Source organism: Carlito syrichta, unplaced genomic scaffold (genome assembly GCF_000164805.1).
Source record: "Carlito syrichta isolate Samal-C Ts95f unplaced genomic scaffold, Tarsius_syrichta-2.0.1 Scaffold300909, whole genome shotgun sequence".
Taxonomy (NCBI): Eukaryota; Metazoa; Chordata; class Mammalia; order Primates; family Tarsiidae; genus Carlito; species Carlito syrichta.
The window spans coordinates 169,419-188,763 of NW_007245005.1; the positions used below are offsets into that span (position 1 = coordinate 169,419).

General features: G+C 49.2%; 1 protein-coding gene across 1 annotated transcript in view; it reads right to left on the minus strand.

The window, feature by feature from the left end:
• Positions 1-574: 574 nt before the first annotated feature.
• The window catches only part of THBS2 (thrombospondin 2), a 32,160-nt gene continuing 13,389 nt past the window's right edge, over positions 575-19,345 (minus strand). Inside the window, exons 10-21 of the mRNA XM_021710742.1 lie at positions 16,170-16,297; positions 15,941-16,093; positions 15,306-15,524; positions 12,589-12,696; positions 11,646-11,805; positions 8,870-8,988; positions 7,963-8,197; positions 6,157-6,384; positions 5,431-5,702; positions 4,781-4,878; positions 3,489-3,628; positions 575-1,002 (exon numbers count right to left, since the gene is read on the minus strand). Of these exons, the coding sequence (XP_021566417.1) occupies positions 995-1,002; positions 3,489-3,628; positions 4,781-4,878; positions 5,431-5,702; positions 6,157-6,384; positions 7,963-8,197; positions 8,870-8,988; positions 11,646-11,805; positions 12,589-12,696; positions 15,306-15,524; positions 15,941-16,093; positions 16,170-16,297 (1,868 nt within the window). The 3' untranslated portion in view covers positions 575-994. The remainder of the gene's footprint in view (positions 1,003-3,488; positions 3,629-4,780; positions 4,879-5,430; positions 5,703-6,156; positions 6,385-7,962; positions 8,198-8,869; positions 8,989-11,645; positions 11,806-12,588; positions 12,697-15,305; positions 15,525-15,940; positions 16,094-16,169; positions 16,298-19,345) is intronic.

Consider the following 19,345-nt stretch of genomic DNA (forward strand, 5'->3'; position numbering starts at 1 on the left):
ACCAAAGCCAAGAACAGGATACAGACACCAACGTTGCATTATCTGAGTTGTCTGTCTGCTTGTCTATCCTCCAGTAGCAGAGATTAAGAGACAAGGTCAAGCTAAATTCTGGGGATCAGGATGCAAAATAAAGGCATGGCTGGCCAGGAGTTCTCTCTACGCTGCAGCTCAGAAACCAAGGGACACAAAAGTACTCTGCCCTGTTGGAATTTCCTTAAACAAGGGTGGTCAAATCCACATCTGGAACCACATCACAGCCATTTTGCAAAAATGTTCGTTCTTTGATAAAACTCTGATTCTCCCTGGAATAGAAGGGCTATCGCTGCAGGACAGGAGGAGAACAGGGGAAAGGCTATCACTTTTCTGTATGATTTTTTTCCCTGTTCCAACAAGTAGACTGATGCCTTACATCATTTGATGGGGGCCACCCTCTCACATGACTGCATCTCCTTGCCTCCTCACACGGCATGACTCCACGTTTGAGTTGGCCCTGCTTTGTAACCAGCTAATGGGATTTGTGTATTAGTGCTGGGCAGCTCTGATCCAAGAATAGTGACAACTTTAAGCATCAGGAGTAGTTTAGCAATATTTTTCATGCTTAATTTATGATGATGTCTTATGAACAATATTCCCTTCAACTCCATATACACATAAATACAATAAGTAATTACATTTCATATGTAAACGTCATTCTTTTTAAACAAACAAGAAAAAGCAAGGCGATGTCATGCCTGATGTTCCCTCCACAGAAAGTCTCACACATCATCACACTGGTTCCTCTAGCAGGTCAGACGTTCATCTTAGGATTCTATTGATATTTCTCCTCTGAAGGCACTTGGGTTTGGGGTTGATGACAGGAGGTGAAGAACCATGAGAGTTAAGGTCAAGGGACAAGAGGTGCTGCTGAAGAGAGAAGCTGCAAGGACCACGATGAACTGAGAAGTCTCAGGACCACAGCATGTACAAGGCATAGTTGTAATGCAGAAGATCTCACTTAGACATCTAAAGAAAGGCAACAGACAGAATTAGGAGGACTGGATCAGAAGTTTTGTTTTACCTGTAACTTAAAATCCCATTATTTTAGTTTAAAATGACATCTACAGTAGGGATGGATGGATGAATGGATGGATGGATGAATAGGTGGATAGATGAATAGGTGGATGGATGAATAGTGGGTGGGTGGATGGATGGATGGATGGATGGACAGATGGATGGATGAGTGGATGGATGTGTAGGTGGGTGGGTGAATGAGATAGATGGGTGAGTGAATGATGAATGGGTGGCTGGGTAGATGGATGGACAGGTGCTTGAGTGGATGAATGAATGTATGGATGGAGTGGAAGATTGAAGGGATGGGTGGATGGATAAATAGATAGAAGGGTGGGTAGATGGATGAATGGATAGATGGGTGGATGTGTGGGTGGATGGGTAGGTGTGTGGGTGGGTGAATGGATGAATGGACAGGTGGATGTATGGCTGGACAGGTGGATGGATGGGTGGATCAGTAGATAGATGAATGGATGGATGAGTGATGGGTAAATGGATGGATGGATGAATGGGTGGGTGGGTGGGGTAATGGATGGATGGATGAATGGGTGAGTGGGTGAGTGGGGGGGTGGATGGATGGATGGATGGATGGGTGGATGGTGGATAGATGCATTGATAGATGGATGGATGGACGGATGGATGATTGAATGAATGGGCAGAGTGGATAGATGGAGGATGGGTGCATAGGTGAACAGGTGGGTGGGTAGATGATTAGACAGGTGGGTGAGTGTATTGATGAATGGGTGTGTGGGTGGATGGGTGGGAGGGTGGATGGGTAGGTGGGTGGGTGGATGGGTGGATGGATGGATAGATGGGTGAATGTGTGGGTGGATGGATGGATGTGAGTTGGTGGATGGATGGATGGATAGGTGAATGAATGGACAGGTGGATGGATGGGTAGATAAATGAATAGATAGGTGGATGAATGGATGATGGATAAACAGATGGATGAATAGGTGGGTGGATGGACAGATGGATGGATAGATGCGTGGGTGGGTAGGAGAGTGGATAGGTGGGTGGTGGATAGATGGATGGATAGATGGATAGATAGGTGGGTGGATGAATGAATGGATGGATGGATGGATGGATAGGTAGGTGGGTGAATAGGTGGATGGGTGGGTGGGTGGATGGATGGATGGATGGATGAATAGGTGGATGGAAGGATAGATATGTAGATGAATGGATGGATGGATAGGTGGATGGAAGGATGAATGGGTGAATGGATGGATGGATAAGGAGGGAGGGAGGGAGGGATGGATGAACGGATGGACAGATGGATGGATGGATGAATGGACAGATGGACAGATGGATGGATGGATGGATGGATAGGGGGAAGGCTGAATGGATGGATGGTTGGATGGATGATCAAACGGAAGGACAGACAGACGGATGAATGAATGTATAGATGGATGGACAGGCAGACAGATGGATGGGCTGATGGGTGAATGGATAGGTGGATGGAAGGATGGCTGTGTGGATGGATGGATGGATGGATGGATGGATGGATGGATGGATGGATGGATGGATGAATGGATTTATGGATGAGAGGGTGGGTGAGTATGTAAATGAATGGATGGGTGGGTGGGTGAGTATGTAAATGGATGGATGGGTGGGTGGGTGGATGGATGGATGGGTGGATGGATGAATGGATGGTGGGTGGATGGATAGATGGATGGATGGGTGGATGGGTGGGTGTGTGGATGGATGGATGGGTGGGTGGATGGATAGATGGATGGATGGGTGGATAAATGGATGGGTGGATGAGATGGATGGGTGAATGGAAAGATGGATAGATGGGAAGGTAAATGGAAGGAATATATTTAATATATTAAATGTCTCAAAAGGCAACATAACATAAAGAAAACTTCACCAGAAGCAAGCAGAAAATCAAAGTTTTTGTCTTTCTTTCTTCTCTTTTCTTCACATGTGATATTTCAATGTGTGATTTTTGAGAAGCATCTGTGAACTTTCCTTACCTCATCTGTAGAAGAGGGATATTTTCATGCCCATCTCAAGGGATGGTAACTAAAGACAGACTTTCCTTCCTTCCTTCCTTCCTTCCTTCCTTCCTTCCTTCCTTCCTTCCTTCCATTTTTCAATTTTTGGTAAGGATAGCAATCTAAAATATCTTTAGGAGCCCAGAAGGAATAGAAAACCTAGGACACTCTAGGCTATAGTAAAATGGGTTGTGGTAGAGCCTGTGGATAACCAGAAAGTGTGTGTCCTACCAGAGGCACCCAAGTGCAATTTAAAACAAATAGCAACCTAATCTGACCAAACAAACCTCTGCTTGGAATGAGTAGACGCCCTCATGTGTGTTATTCTATGTTTCCTCATTGGGTTTATTGCCCTCATTCATGGCTTTTGTCAAAGGAAGTAAAATGTGTGTTCTTTTCCCATTCTGCCTGCCATAAGCCCTGTCCTGGAATCCTCTCACTCACCTCTGCATTCGTACTTGAGGTCCGAGAAATAGACCATTTCTTGAGAGAAAACAAACAGGCCCAGTCGCCCACCAGCGTAGGTTTGGTCATAGATAGGTCCTGAGTCTGCCATGACCTGTTTTCCTTCATGCACTAAAACTCTAAAAATAGTTATAGAAAAAATAAAGACAAATACATCATAAATACATAAATAAGAGAGAGAACATAAGCTCTGGGATCACGTTCACCAGAGGCTGGCAGTGGGCTCCATCCCCAGTGGTGGACATGGGGCCCTGGCCCTCTGCTCTGGCACCAGTCCTGCAGCACCAATCCGAAGCACGCCTTCCTCCTCATAACTCATACCATTGCCACAGCTGGTGAGTTCACTTACAGTCCCCAGGCAAGGGTTTTAGAGTAGGCTCCACCTTCAGAGCCAAAGAACACAAGGGGAGGGGTGGACGAGGGGTGTTTCCTGTGTACCCTCTGGGGGAGTCAGGCCACCTTTCCACTTCCTGGGAACCAGTGCCAGGTTCTCCCCACTCCACACTGCATTACAACCATGAGCTCACAACTCTGCTCCCCTCACTATGAGATTTGCATGGGGGCAGTGGCAGCTCTGCCCTCCCTGCCCTGAGAAGAGCTAGGTGCCTAAAACCCCCGACGTGGGAAAGGGATCACAAATGAATTAATGGGATTCTCCACACAGACATCGCAGCCACGCAGCCAGCCTGCTCCTCACCCACCCAGATCTACGTCCTCAAGTCAAGGACATGTACAATCCCGGCACCTGAAAAATTCCAGCCAGATCTTGGTTCTTGCTAACTTTACAAAACAAACCTAATTCCTAAGTTGTCCACATTCTGTTTTAATCAAAATCAGTTACAAATACTGTTAAGCCAAGGGAACAAAATGCTGTTGACTGATAGTGTGAAAGTTTTACTCAAATATGTGTTTTAAATTCAGCCATGTACAATGTCAGAATTAGACATGAACCTGTTCTCCAAGTGAAGCACATGCTAATTTTGCAAAGATACAGTTGTTTTTACTGCACTTTCTCTCTCATGCCTTGGGTACTAATTAGGAGAGGAGATGTCTATCATTCTCCAAGTTATTTTAAAAACAAGGCAAATTTTATTTTCTCCTTTTCAATGGGTTTTTTTTTTGATAAGTAATATATAGTAGAAAAAAGAGAAGGCATTTAAAGTTGGAGAACCCATGGGAAAAAATAGAATTCCCTTGGGCTTATTTCCAATCAATGTTCAGGCTGCATCTAACGGGAAGTCCCCTGGAAGATGTGCCCCTGGCAGCCTCACCTGATGTAACCCGTCTTGGGCCTGTGAGTCAGGTGCCACCGATAGGCCGTGTAGTCCTTCCAACCCACGTTCTTGGGGTCATGCCACAAGGTCCGCACCTGTGAAAAAGCACCACCCTTGAGTGCCATTGGCCTTGGGATCTCAGTTCCATAACACAAAGTGGGAAACAAAAGCACGACTTCGCAAATTAGCCCTTAAGGCTCGTGTTGCTGCCTCTCCCTCTCACACGTCTGTAGTGCCAATCTCCAGTGTGAATCAAATTCCTTGAATGGGAGCAGTGCAGTTCAGTTCTACGAGCACAGGCTCCTGACCCAGAGACTCCTGTGTTCATTTCTGAATCTTCTGCTTCCTTGATTTGGGTGGGACTTTGGGCAAAACTTTTTGATACTCCATTCTCCCTATCTCTAAAAGAGGGTAAATATATATTTAATTTGCAAAAGGTTTAACAATGGAGTTTATAAAAGTATCTGGCCTGGTGTCATTAGTCAATATAAGATTATTCAAATGATGGTGACTTGAGCTAAAATTAATAAAAACAAAAGTGGGGCATCTTTGGGGTGGCTAGGCCTGTCCTCCTGAAACACCAGAGCACAAAGAACACCAGAATGTGACTCGGTGACCATGGAGCCGTGTCCCCAACATGTCCTCACCTGCCCCTGCGTGTTTCCAGTGTGCCACAGCGCATTCCGCAGGTGCTCACCAGTGCCCGTGGTGGAATTCACCACCTTGAGGGACACACCCGAGTAGCCATAAGCCCGAGTGGGCTGGTCTTCCCAGTAGGTCTGAGTGACCTGCTTCCACATCACCACGTAGAAGCGGCTGCTCGACTGGTAGCCAAAGACAAAGCCTGCATAGTCATCATCCCGGTCAGTGTTGACATAAAACGTGCCACTGAAGTCCACAGACCCGAACTCGTCAAAACCTGCACAGAGTCGGAAGGCTGCATTAGAAACATGCTCGAAAAGAACTCCAGCTTGGCCCCACAACACTGGACAGCACATATGGAGGGTGGGCCCTCCCCTCCCTCCCCTCCCTCCTCTTCCTTCCACTAGGTTCTTCACCATGAGATTGATGAATTTAAGGGATATTTTTAGATCCAACTGAGAGCATTATGACAGAGTTTTTATCGTATGGTGCATGCAGTACTTTATAGACCAAAACCATACAAATTGTTTACTGACATTTCAATGACTTTGAGGGACAGATTCTTGCTTCCCCAAGTGTACCCATCAAGATGATTTAAGCAGACAGACGGGGGCATCCAAAAAGACCACCCTGCACCCCATCTACCAGGTCATAAAGAGAGAGCTATATCCTCTGTGGGCGTTGCCCCCACCCCCAGAATGCTGGCATCACAGGGCGTCTAGGAGGCTCACCTACAGCGATGCCAGGATCCGAGTTGGCCGTCTGCACCAACTCCTTGCCTTGGTGGCGAATGACCCAGTTGGGATCGATTTGGGTGGTCCCTTTGGGGTCCAAGGGGACCATCTGGAAGTTCCTGAAGTCGGTCTCGCTGATAGCATTGTTTTCAGGGCACACATCATCAATATCCGGGACGTTGTCATTGTCAAAATCATCTTTGCAAATATCACCCCTCCCATCACCTGTTCACAAAGAACAAGCATGAAAACAGAGAAGCAGCATGTGGCTGCGTTTGCTTTTCTGTCTGCAGAGGGCATGCATATCCACGATGAAGTGCCTTGTGGGGGGTTTTGGTTTACACTCTGCCATCTTCACAACATTGAATGCTCTTTTCACAACATTCTTGTGATAGACATTGCAGCCAAGGAGAGGAGAGAAAAAATTCCACAAGAGTCTTTTCTCACGTGGTTCTGAGCTCAGAGCTGGGGCATGAATAGCAAGACGAATTTCCAACTTTTTAAAAATAGTTTTCTGAACTTCTATCATTACTTGTCTTAATCATCTTTGCCTTTCGAAATCTGTTTGGCATTTAAAGAAGAACTCTCACACTAAGTGATTTTCCCTAGGGAGTCATGGACTTCCGTCATCTGGAGGCTTCTTGTCTGACATTTCCAAGAGGTTATGGAGGGTGGAGAGTGGTCAGGGGAGGGGGTGTGTGCATCCCTAGTGCAGACAGGGAGGTGACCATATGCTCATCACAGGTGCCCAGCCTGTCCAATCTACTGTGCTAGTGACAGAGATGACAGGCAGAAGACAATGTCTGTGTTAGTTTATTTTACTGCCTACTGTTATAGAAGGAGAAATAGATATGGAGTTGGATCAAATACTTTGAATATCCTGTCCCATCCCCATTCTCTAGGCTAGTTTTTTGTGATAACACACTCCAGCTACTGTGTGGCTGGCACATAGTCATATAAAGATGTTTTAAAATGTGAACACATTCTTTTGTGTGTCAGCAACCCCCGTCCACCGGCCTGCCCCCCACGGAGGAATTAGGGGGCTACACCCCTGTTCTTCCATCAGACTAAGCCTCCCGTTTGCTCCCAGGATTGCTTGGTGCTGCTCAGGGGTTCCCAGGAGCTGCCTCCCATCCCAGTGCCCCCCAAGTGCTTCTGAGTCATGTTGGCTCCTTGTCCTCACTTGCTGAGGATACATGTCTTGCTGAGAGCACCTACCTGCCAGGACCCACCCCATAGACACCGTCTCAGCCTGCGTGGGGAGCCATGGCTCAGCTGTGCTCCTTCTCATCATTTGGAGATGCTGGCACAGGGGACTTCAGCCATCTGTGGGTTTGCATCCCAGACCCTACTGGGCTGCAGTCCAAGCCAGTCACTGGGCAAAGCAGCTTCCTCCCGAACACTTCACGCTTTGGCCATTTTTGTTTGCTTTGCCCTTAAGAAACAAATCCTCCATCCCCTGCTGGCCTCATACACTGAATCCCTGATTTGTCCAGTGTTTATAGCCAGCATCTCTCTGTAATTGATCATCAAAGTTTTAAAAGCCACAGAGATGCCAAGGCTTCTCCTCACCCCAGACCTACACTCAGGCCAACCACGTGTGGATGACCTCAGAGCCACAGCCACCCAAACCAAGCAGGGCAGGCAGAAGGAAATGCGTATTCCACAGGCCCAGCACCGTGAATGTCCAAAGGACCTGCACTTCTCCCACCAGGAGCCTTGAGATGACGTCCAAATGTGTGTGCTCTGCCCCACGGGACTCTCACACAGCTCCCACATGCATGTGAAAGAGGCATCACCTACCATCGGAGTCCTCCTGGTCTGGGTTGAAAACCAGCCGGCAGTTGTCCCTGTCGTCGGGGATGCCGTCATTGTCATCATCAGCGTCACAGGCGTCACCCTTGCCGTCATTGTCGTGGTCAGCCTGGTTGGCATTGGAGATGTAGGGGCAGTTGTCCTGGTTGTTCTGGTGGCCGTCTTCATCAATATCCTCGTTGTTGTCACACTGGTCTCCGACCAAGTCATTGTCCACATCAGTCTGGGAGATCGGACGTGAGGAAACAGCACAGGGTCAGCGATGTGAGGAGGCAGAGAAGACACACAGAACGTGAGGTGGAAAGTCAACTTTCTCATCCTACAGCAGAAGTGGCTGGGGCCACGGAGAGGGACCTGCCTGCCTGAGGCCACTCCCCTACCTACAGCAGGACCAGGACTGGAGTTCAGGAACATGGTCCAGGGAACTCTCTATTCTGGACTGCAGGGATCCACTGTACCCAGGGAAGACCTTCATCTCTTCACTAGAAAACAATTAGCTCCCACATAATTAAATGTCTTTTCACAATATTTGCTGGATATATTCCTGGGTTACTTCAATATATTCTGTCCTCCCTGTCTCGCCCAGAATCAAACCTGGACCAGAAGCCAAATCCTGTGTTTGTCTCAGGGAAACATGGAGAGGGCCACAGCAGAGACACAGATGGTGAGATGGAGGCATCACACATCTGAGACATGGGTTCATACCTGGATTTGAGAGCTGACGGAAACATCAAAGGTGCGTGTGTGTGCAGCTGAGGACCTGAGACTGTCTGCCCACATGTCTCCAACAAAGGGGTCCCTGAGAGTTCCTCAGGCCCATCTGTCCATGAAGTATCCCCACCCAAGTGGGCCCCTGAAAGGACCTCAGACCCACCTGCTCATGGCATGCCCTCACCTGGTCAGGATTGTGCACCAAGGGGCAGTTGTCGCAGTGGTCTCCCACACCGTCGCCGTCAGTGTCCCTCTGGTCAGTGTTGTAGACGTAGGGACAATTGTCTCGTTCATTGAAAACATCTGTTGGTGTTCACAGAGAAAGAATAGAAGATGCTGAGTGTATTAAAAAGCTCACTGCTTTTCCTATCACATTAAATCACTTACAGCCAGACTTTACTCAATAACAATAATAAGAGACCCAGGAATCTGGTAAAATGGAAAGACTATTAGATTTATGAAAGAAATTATGGTGTACATCTCATTAAAATGAAAACCCCTCAGATGACAAAAGAGCCAGCTCGTGGAGATTTCTGGGCAACACCACACGAGGAGGAGCAAGCACATGGCCACAGCACATTTCCAAGTTTAGTGATCACTTATCCCCTCTAACATTCACTTGGAAAACGTGCATTGAGATCCTGGGAATGGACATCCATGCAGCAGTAGGAAAGTAACAACGGCAGAGATGACAGGGTTTCCAGATGCAATACCTTATTTCAAGATACCTGAAAGTAGACCGTGAATTTCACTGATATTGGAACTGTGAAAAATAGGAATTAGCAGTGGACTAAAAAACAGCACCAGTAACAGATACAAATGAGAAAGCAAGGCATCACAAGTCAGGGAGGCCTCAAGAGGAGCCAGAACTGGGCTGAGAAGCTCACCCTGCCTGGGCTGGGGGTGCCTGAGGAGGAAGAGGGTTCAGACTCCCTAAAAGCAAAGGGCCCAGACCTATGATGTGGGAGTCAGCAGGCCACAAATGCCCCATCACCAGGAGCGTGAGGTGCCTCCTATGGTCACTAAGCCTCGAGTGGGCAGCTAGACCCTGATCTATCCGGGGGACACCGTGGAGGCAGAAGTTGCCTGAAAATATACAGGAACTCACCATGAGACAGAGTTGCAGGAGAGAGAATCAGAGGGGAAGGCTGACGCAGGGCTGAGGAAGGAGGTTGCATGCACACAGGTGGGGGCTGAGGTGGAGCATAGGCATGGATGTGTGCTTGCCTCAAGCATGGACAAGTGCTTGTCTCAAGCCCCAAGGATGGACATGCCATTAACATGAGCATGGATGTGCGCTTACCCCAAGTGTGGGCATGCCCTCGCCCAGAGATGGCTCTGGGGCCACAGAAATGCTCGCCAGACTTCCTTACACCCTGACAAGGCATGACTGAGTATGACGGTTGTGGGACTCATTCACTTAGGCCAACGGGACCTCAGGGTAAAGTGTCAGCCTGCAGTGGTGTCAGGCATGACCACAATAGGCCCACATCGTCCCAACAGACTGGGGTAGCTGGGAGTCTGTGGGATGAGGTTTCCCATGAGTGTTTAGAAGTAAGAATGCAGAAGCAGACTTCCTGGGGTAGACACACAGAGAATCATGGCTCTCAGAAGCACAGTCTGTGGGGGAGACAGGCCTGGTTTCCTGGAAAAGCTGAGAGAAGGGTGAACATTAGAGAAGATGTCACAGAGAGGCCTAAGGGCACAGGACTGCAGGCTGGGGCTCGGGAAGGGAGAATGTTAGACCAGTAATTTCCTAAAGAGTGGACCTGAGGATGGAGACCCCAACCCACAGGAAAAGACAAGGCCAAGGAAGGGCCCCTCTGGGACCAGCTTGATTTGTTTTTGCTGGATTTGTTGTTTTTTTAAGCAAGGCAGACAACAACAAGCAGTGCCTCCTCTGGATGTGTCTGGAGTCTCAAAGCCCCACTCCCCTGCATCTTCCTACCAAGGGATTCTGAGACTTGCTGGAGGTCAGCAGGGAGCACAGCACCCGTACCCCCTTGACCAGAGGGCCGTCCTCCTCCACCAGGGAAGGTCCTCCTCTTCCACTGAGCTCACAGCTTCAGAAGGGATGCATGAGGAACCGGGAGGGAGGAAGAGGACACCACCCAGCAGCCAGAGCAGCAAGTCAGCTCTGGCAGGCAGTGGGGTGACAGATGTCACAGCCTTGGTGATCAGCAAGGTGATAGACACCACAGCTTTGGCAATTAGCAAGGTGACAGATGTCACTGCCCTGGCAATCAGCAAGGTGACAGATGCCAAAGTCTTGGTGATCAGCAGGTGACAGATGTCACAGCCTTGGTGATCAGCATGGTGATAGATGGCACAGGCTTGGTGATCAGCGAGGTGACAGATGTCACAACTTTGGCAACCAGCAAGGTGACAGATGTCACAGCCCTGGTAACTAGCAAGGTGACAGATGGCACAGCCCTGGTAACTAACAAGGTGACAGATGGCACATCATTGGTGATTAGTGAGGTGACAGATGTCACAGTCCTGGCAATCAGCAAAGTGACAGATGGCACAGGCCTGGGATCAGCAAGGTGAGGGATGTCACGGCCTTGGCAATCAGTAAAGTGACAGATGTCACAGCCTTGGTGATCAGTGAAGTACAGATGTCACATCCCTAGCAATCAGTGAAGTGACAGATTTCACAGCCTTGGCAATCAGTGAGGTGACAGATGTCACAGCCTTGGCAATCAGCAAAGTGACAGATGTCACTACCCTAGAAAGCAGCAAGGTGACAGATGTTACAACCTTAGCAATCAGCAAGGTGACACATGTCACAGCCTTGGCAATCAGCGTGGTAACATGTTACCAGCTTTTTGAATCATTTAATCTCATCCTCATATAAAGATGAAATGGAGCCTATCATAAATCCAGAATAAGATACGGAGCTTGCCCGGACTTCTCCCGGTGAGCCTGGACAAGCACCCACTGAAGCGAGTAGAACTGACCATCCCCATCGATGTCCACGGAGCAGGCATCTCCCTCCCCATTGTTGTCGGTGTCAATCTGTGCAGGGTTGTGAACATAAGGGCAGTTGTCGCAACGGTCCCCAACCTCATCTTTGTCATAGTCAAACTGGCGGGGGTTGAAGAGGAGCTGGCAGTTGTCCTAGGAAAAAAGGAAGGAAGAGTTTAAGAAAGATCATGGGAATGTGGGTTGAGCTGCCTGTAAACTGGTTTAGCCCTTAAAAGCCAGGTACTCAAGGTCAAACTGATCAACACAGCAATAAAGCAAACCACAAGCTAGCTAGCCCTAGCCAACACTTTCTCAATATCAGGTCACTTTATAATTATGTGTGCATCTGTCTTCTGCTAAAAATGTGGAGCTGTTCTAAGGCAAAGATGGTGCACCATATACTATACGTAAATGTCAAATGAATGAATTTGCCAGTGAGTCAACGAATCAATGAAAGACAGATGTGAGAAAGCAGTAAATAAAAATTGAGGTAGTCTATCCTTGCTAGTGTTTCCTATACTGATACTTTAAGTCATGTGTGTTTGTAGTTTTCTCAGAAAATGATAGATTTTAAATATTGCCATAAAAGCAAGGATCTCACTCCTGGTGGTGGCAGCCTCACCCATCACTGGCTCCTCACAGAGGAAAAAGAGAAGAGAAGCTCTTTCCATGTCATTGGAAGTAACTAGAGCTATTCAAAGCGGATGGAGTCATTCAAAGTAGATGCCCTTTCAAATCACCCCTGGCAGAGCCCCTGGACAGCTCCATGCACATCCATCTGCTTTTGTAAATGATCGGCTTTGTCAGTGAACCTGAGAACCTCTTATGCACACACACTCATGGAGGTGGCAGCGCTTCCATCCTCAGCCTGCTTGTGCTCCTTCTGACCCTGTTCCTGCAGCCGTGAGCAGGCCTCTGTGCACAGTCTGCACCTACCTTCTCATCATTTACTCCGTCATTGTCATCGTCATCATCACACGCATCACCAATTCCATCCTTGTCAAAATCTTCCTGTCCAGAATTAGGCAGATGGGGGCAGTTATCCTGTAATCGAGAAAGAAGAATCAGGGTACATCCTCCTCTTTTCGGGGTGAGGGTAAAATCAGTGAGGACAGCCCTTCGGACAAGAATGCCAGACCAGAGGTAGCAGAGTCGGAGACTGCCCAGCCGCAGAGACACACGCTTTATCCTCAAGTCCTGCCCTAGAAATTACATCACCACCACCACCAGTGGGTAAGACCATGAAACTCGCGACCGGAGCCCAGAACCCCAGCAGAGTTGCCAGAAAACTGCAGAAACGGGAAAGGATGCGGAACCCTCACTACCTGAAAACACAGGACCAGCCAGAGGCTCCCGAGTCCCTCTCCTCCCACCAGTGTAGCTCATGCAGGAAGAAGCCAGTGCAGGTGAACGTTTCACCCTCTCTGGCCACACAGCCTCCAGGACAGGGCCTTCTGAGGGGTGTGCTGCACTCAGAACCAAGAGTTGGAACTTGGAATTATCTGGGAACCAGTCCTTCCCAGTGAGTGAATGACACATGTGACCGGCAACAGTGCCACTGTGTTTTGGTACAATTACACTCCAGCTCAAGCCTGAGCTGCACAGACTCCAACAGCTGGGGAAGTAGAGGCAGCAGGAGAGGGCAGGGACAGAGTCTGCTGATCCATGAACATATGCCCACCTGACTCCACATGGACCATCGGTGGATTCAGAGGACGGCCCATAGGACCACTCCCTGGAGGCCAGAGTGCCAGCACTAATTGACAGAGAAGCAAGAGCAGGCTCACGGTCAGTAGTGCTCCAGGAAGAAAGAGCCGCACCTGCACTTCAGGGGGACGAAAGAAGTGGGGCCTCCTGGCAAGCCTTCATTAACGCCTTCTGTCCTCAGAACTTAGGTTGCACATCTGGGCATTGTGATGTGCCATTTTTGAAGTTACTAAATTCCTGTTTGAAATTCCCCACAAGTGAGAAAAGCAATCAGGGTAAGCTCACAGCCGCTCTGACTTAACCACTCCTGAGTGCAGATCAGGGACTAGGGGAAATTGCGGGGGAGGGGGGCAGGCTGGAGCTAGGGCCTCATTTAGTTCAGAGCACATTCATCTTCCTTTCAGTCAATATGTGCCATCATTAATCAAAAGAGACTGAAAGAGAAAATTAAAACTAAAACTCTAGTGTACAAAATTCACAGGAATAATAAGTACTAAGTACATGAATGTATTTAAGCTTTCATATGATGCTTTATAAGTCTGTAGCATTTACACTTCTGAGGATCTTAAGGCATAAAACTGCAGTAACACATTTGGGACACCCTGTGTAGTGAACTGAATAGTGGCCCCAAAACATGCGTCTACATCCTAATCTCTGGAGCCTGTTTCATCTCATATGGCAAAAGTGAATTTCATCACTTTGTTAGGCAAAAGTGAATTTAATCACCTTGTTAGGCAAAAGTGAATTTAATCATCTTGTTAGGCAATAGTGAATTTCATCACCTTGTAAAGCAAAAGTGAATTTCATCACCTTGTAAGGCGAAAGTGAATTTCATCATCTTGTAAGGTAAAAGTGAATTTTATCACCTTGTATGGAAAAGTGAATTTTATCACCTTGTAAGGCAAAAGTGAATCTCATCACCTTATAAGGCAAAAGTGAATTTTATCCCCTTATAAGGCAAAGGTGAATTTGGCAAAAGTGAACTTTATTACCTTATAAGGCAAAAGGGAATTTCACTCTATATGGTGAAAGATGCTATGAAGTCAAGGATCTTAAAAGGAGGTGATTAGCCTGGACAATCAGGTAGGCCCCAAATACAGCTACATGTGTCCTCATAAGAGAGACAGAGGGAGTTTGGGGACAGAAATGTGTTGGGGAAAGTGATGTGGGGATGGGGCAGGGAGTGGAGTGATGCAGCCACTGGCCCAGGGGACCAGGCACACCTTGGTTTTGTGCACTTCCACCAGGACCATGAGAACACAATTGGTTTTGTGCACTTCCACCAGGACCATGAGAACACAATTTCTGCCCGGGCTGTGGAGACCCATTCCAGAGTCTAGGAAAGCAGCTGCCTGCTGGGGTCCTGAAGGTGGCCCTCTCCCTGGCGGTTGAGGGCTTCCTTACACTGTAGCTCAAGGAGATATGACTGACCCTTCTAAGTTACTAGCCTGCCCCCCCCATGTGAATCACACTGGCCTCTCCACAGCCTGGAGCTACACACATTGCAGCTGTCTTTCCACTTCCCTTCATGGTTTTAAGTCTCCCTATGTATGCAGTCATCAAATGTCAGCTTGTCAGCTAAGACACACAGTTTTTTCCCTGTTCTCAGCAGCGGGCAGGGTGAAAGTATGGCTGCTTTAACACCAATCCCCAGAACATAGCGGATGAATGGGTCTGGGCTCAACCTGATGGCTATGGCCCTTTAGGAAAGACACCCAAGGGACACTCCCTCCGTCCTCACACACATGGACAGCATGCATGGCCCTAGCACGTTACCAGCTCAAAACAGAAAAGTCAAAGGAGCATGGGAAGAGACTGGAAGATTTGGGGTTTCTAATTATTTAGACCAACATGCCACTTCCACATTTGGCCACGGTCCTCTCCCTGATGCAATGTTCCACGCCCCACCAAGGACTGACCACCAGAGCCCCACACACCACCCTCACCTTGACACAGTGATAGGTGGCATTGGTGGCGCACACCAGGTTGAGGTTGGGCCAGCCATCCAGGTCCGAATCCTCTCCACAGATGAGCCCGTCGCCCGCATAGCCTGTTTGGCACTCACACTTGTACATGGGGTCGCTGAAGTGGCCCAGATAGATGCACTCTGCATGCCTGTGGCAGTTGTGTGTCTTGTCCCTGCATGGGTTCTCAGGCTCACACACCTGCGGACCAAGCCATGTAGTCAAGACAGGTAGGGGAGGCACAAGGAGAGCCAGAGTGGCAGGCAGGCAGGGAGAACCACAGCAGGGCCATCTCCAGGGACACAAGTCTAGAACTAGGGACCCCGCTCTTTCTGGACGAGAGCTTGAGGATGCTCATTATTCCTCAAGCGATGCAAACAGTGTCTCTGCACCACCTGCGGTCCTCGTGGGATGACACTGATATACTAGAAAGTATCACCTGACCCTCTGTGTGAAAACCCAGGCCTGAACCCTCCCCATGCTGACAGTGTGAGACCACTGGTTTCCCAGGTGAGCCCTCCTGCATCCCTGCCACAATGTGCCTGCCCCTCCTCTTCTCTCTCCAGTATACCTTATGTTTCCAGGCCTGAAGTTCTGTGGAAGGTGACTTCACATACCTGCTTCTCTGTCCTGGCTGCCTCCAGGCCAGCCCCACTGGGCTGGCTACCTCGGTAGCGTGGTGGGCAGGGCAAGCAGTGGAAGCCGGGCTGGGTATTGATGCAGCGGGGTGCCTTGCCGGTGGAGAAGCAGACGTCGGGGACCACAGCACACTGCAAGCACAAGCAGATATGAGCACTGTTCCCAGCCCTCATAGTCCCTACTGCCCGGGGTTGGAGGGACACCCACCTCATCCAGGTCCTCACAGTGGGTACCGTTGCCCAGAAAGCCCACAGGACAGGAGCCACATGACCAGGACCCATCAGGGAAGCTGCTGCACTCAGCACCGGAAAAGCAGGGATTGGACAGACACCCATCTGGACAGGAGAAGAGAAATTACTGAGAACTCACACATGGGAGTCAACCCAGGGTCACACAGGGTATACCAACCCAAGAGGTTACACAGGGGAGTCAACCCCAAAGTCACACAGGAGAGTCAACCCAAGGTCACACAGGGGAGTCAACCGTGAGGTCACACAAGAGAGTCCACCTGAATTCACACAAGAGAGTTCATCCGAGGTCATACAAGAGAGTCCACCCAAGATCATACAAGAGTCAACCTCACAGTCACACAAGAGAGTCCACCCAAGGTCACACAAGAGAGTTGACCATGAGGTCGCACAGGAGAGTCGACCCTAAGGTCACACAGGGGAGTCAACCCTGAGGTCACACAAGAGAGTCTACCTGAGGTCACGTGGGGGAGTCAATCCTGAGATCACACAAGAGAGTCCACTTGAGGTCACACAAGAGAGTCCACCGAGGTCACACAAGAGAGTCGACCTTGAGGTCAGTCACACAAGACAGTCAACCCTGAGGTCACACAAGAGAGTCGACCCAAGGTCACACAAAAGAGTTGACCCAAGGTCAAATAAGAGTTGACCCTGAGGTCACACAGGAGAGTCCACCCTGAAGTCACAAAAGAAAGTTGACCCCAAGTTCACACAAGAGAGTTGACACACAATATAGTCAACCAATATAGTCAAGATCACACAATATAGTCAACCCTGAGGTCACACAAGAGAGTCAATTCTGAGGTCACACAGGGGAGTTGGCACAAGGTCACACAAGAGAGTTGGCCCCAACATCACACAAGATAATCCATCCCAGATGTCACACAAGAGAGTCGACCATGAGGACACACAAGAGAGTCAACTCCAAGGTCACACAAGAGAGAAAACCTTGAGGTCACACAAGAGAGTCGACCCCAAGGTCACACAGGGGAGTCCACCACGAAATCATACAGGGGAGTCTACCCCCATGTCACACAAAATAGTTGACCCCAAGGTCACACTAGAGAGACCACCCTAGAGGTCACACAAGAGAGTCAACCCTAGGTCACACAAGAGACTCAACCCTGAAGTCACACAGGAGAGTTGACCCTGAGGTCACACAAGAGTGTGTATCCAAGGTCACACAAGAGAGTCAACCCCAAGGTCACACAAAAGAGCCAACCCCAAGTTCACACAAGAGAGTCAACCCCAAGGTCACATAGGAGAAGCAGTCACAAAGTTACACAGGAAAGTCGAGCCTGAGGTCACACAGGAGAGTCAGCCCTGAGGCCACACAGGAAAGTCAACCCTGAGATCACACAGGAGAGAGTCAACCCTAAGGTCACACAAGAGAGTCAACCCTGAGGTCACATAGGGGAGTCAGCCCCCAAGTTACGCAGGAGAGTGGACCCCAAGGTCACACAAGGAAGTCTACCCCCAAGTTACACAGGAGAGTTGACCCTGAGGTCACACAATTGAGACAACCCCAAGGTCACACAAGGAAGTCTATCCCAAGGTCACACAGAAGAGTCAGCCCTGAGGTCACACAAGGGCATCGGCCCAAGGTCACACAGGAGAGTTGACCCAAGGTCATACAAGAGTTATAGCTCAAGGTCACTCACTCAAGGGAGTCAACCAAAGGTCACACAAGACAGTTGACCCCGAGGTCATGCAAGAGAGTTGACTCGAGGTCACACAAGAGTTGACTTCAAGGTCATACCAGACAGTTGACCCTGAGGTCACACAGGAGAGTTAACCCTAAGGTCACACAAGAGAGTCAACCCCAAAGTTACACAAGACAGTCAACCCCAAGGTCACACAGACGAGTCAGCCATAAGGTCAAACAGGAGAGTCAACCCTGAGGTCACACTGGAGAGTCATCCCTGAGATCACACAGGAGAGAGTTGATTCTGAGGTCACACAAGAGAGTCTACCCCAAGGTCACATAGGGGAGTTGGATCCCAAGTTATACAAGAAAGTTGACCCCAAGGTGACACAAGGGAGTCGATCCCAAGGTCACATAGGAGAGTCAGACACAAGGTCACACAGGGGAGTTGAGCCTGAGGTCACACAGGAGAGTCAGCCCTGAGGTCACATAAGAGAGTTGACCTTGAGGTCACACAGGAGAGCAGACCCTGAGGTCACACAGGAGAGAGTTGATCCTGAGGTCATGCAAGAGAGTCAACCTTGAGGTCACACATGGGCGTTGGTCCTCAAGTTACACAGGAGAGTGGACCCCAAGGTCACACAGGAGAGTCCACCCCCAAGTTACACAGAACAGTTGACCCTGAGGTCACACAAGAGAGATGACCCCAAGGTCACAAAAGGAAGTTGACCCTGAGGTCACACAGGGGAGTTCATCTCCAAGTCACACAAGAGAGTCAACCCGAGGTCACACAGGAGTTTCAACTCGAGGCCACACAAAGGAGCCAACACAAAGTCACACAAGAGAATTGACACTGAGGTCACACAGGAGAGTTGACCTGAGGTCACACAAGAGTTGGCCCCGAGGTCACACTAGATAGCCGACCTGAGGTCACACAAGAAAGTCGACCCTGAGGTCACATAGGGGAGTCAACCCTGACATTACACAGGGGAGTCAACTCTGAGGTCACATAGTGGAGTTGACTCTGAGATCACACAGGGGAGTTCGACTTTGCGGTCACACAGGGGAGTTCCCCCCAGAGGTCACACAGGAGAGTCGACCCCAGAAGTCACACAGCAGATTTGACCCCAGAGGTCACACAGGAAAGTTGACTCCAAGTTCACAAAGGAGAGTGGACCCCAGAGGTCACACAGGGGAGTTGATCCTGAGGCCACACAGAGCAGCTCAGCAGAGGAGGCACATCTGGTCTGTCTAGTGAGGCACTAGACAGTTGTCAAGAGATTTTACCTCTGAGAACACAGGGCTCAGTGTGTCACATGGTGGGTCACAAGAGCACGTCACACGTGACTCCCCTCCACACAACACCCCACCCGCAGGCATCTCTTCTGTTCTCACATGAAAACACAGGGAGATCATGGATGGCACAGATAGTGAGGTGTTGACTACCTTCATGTGGCACAACTAGAGTGAATGTTCTTTTCTGTGTTTTT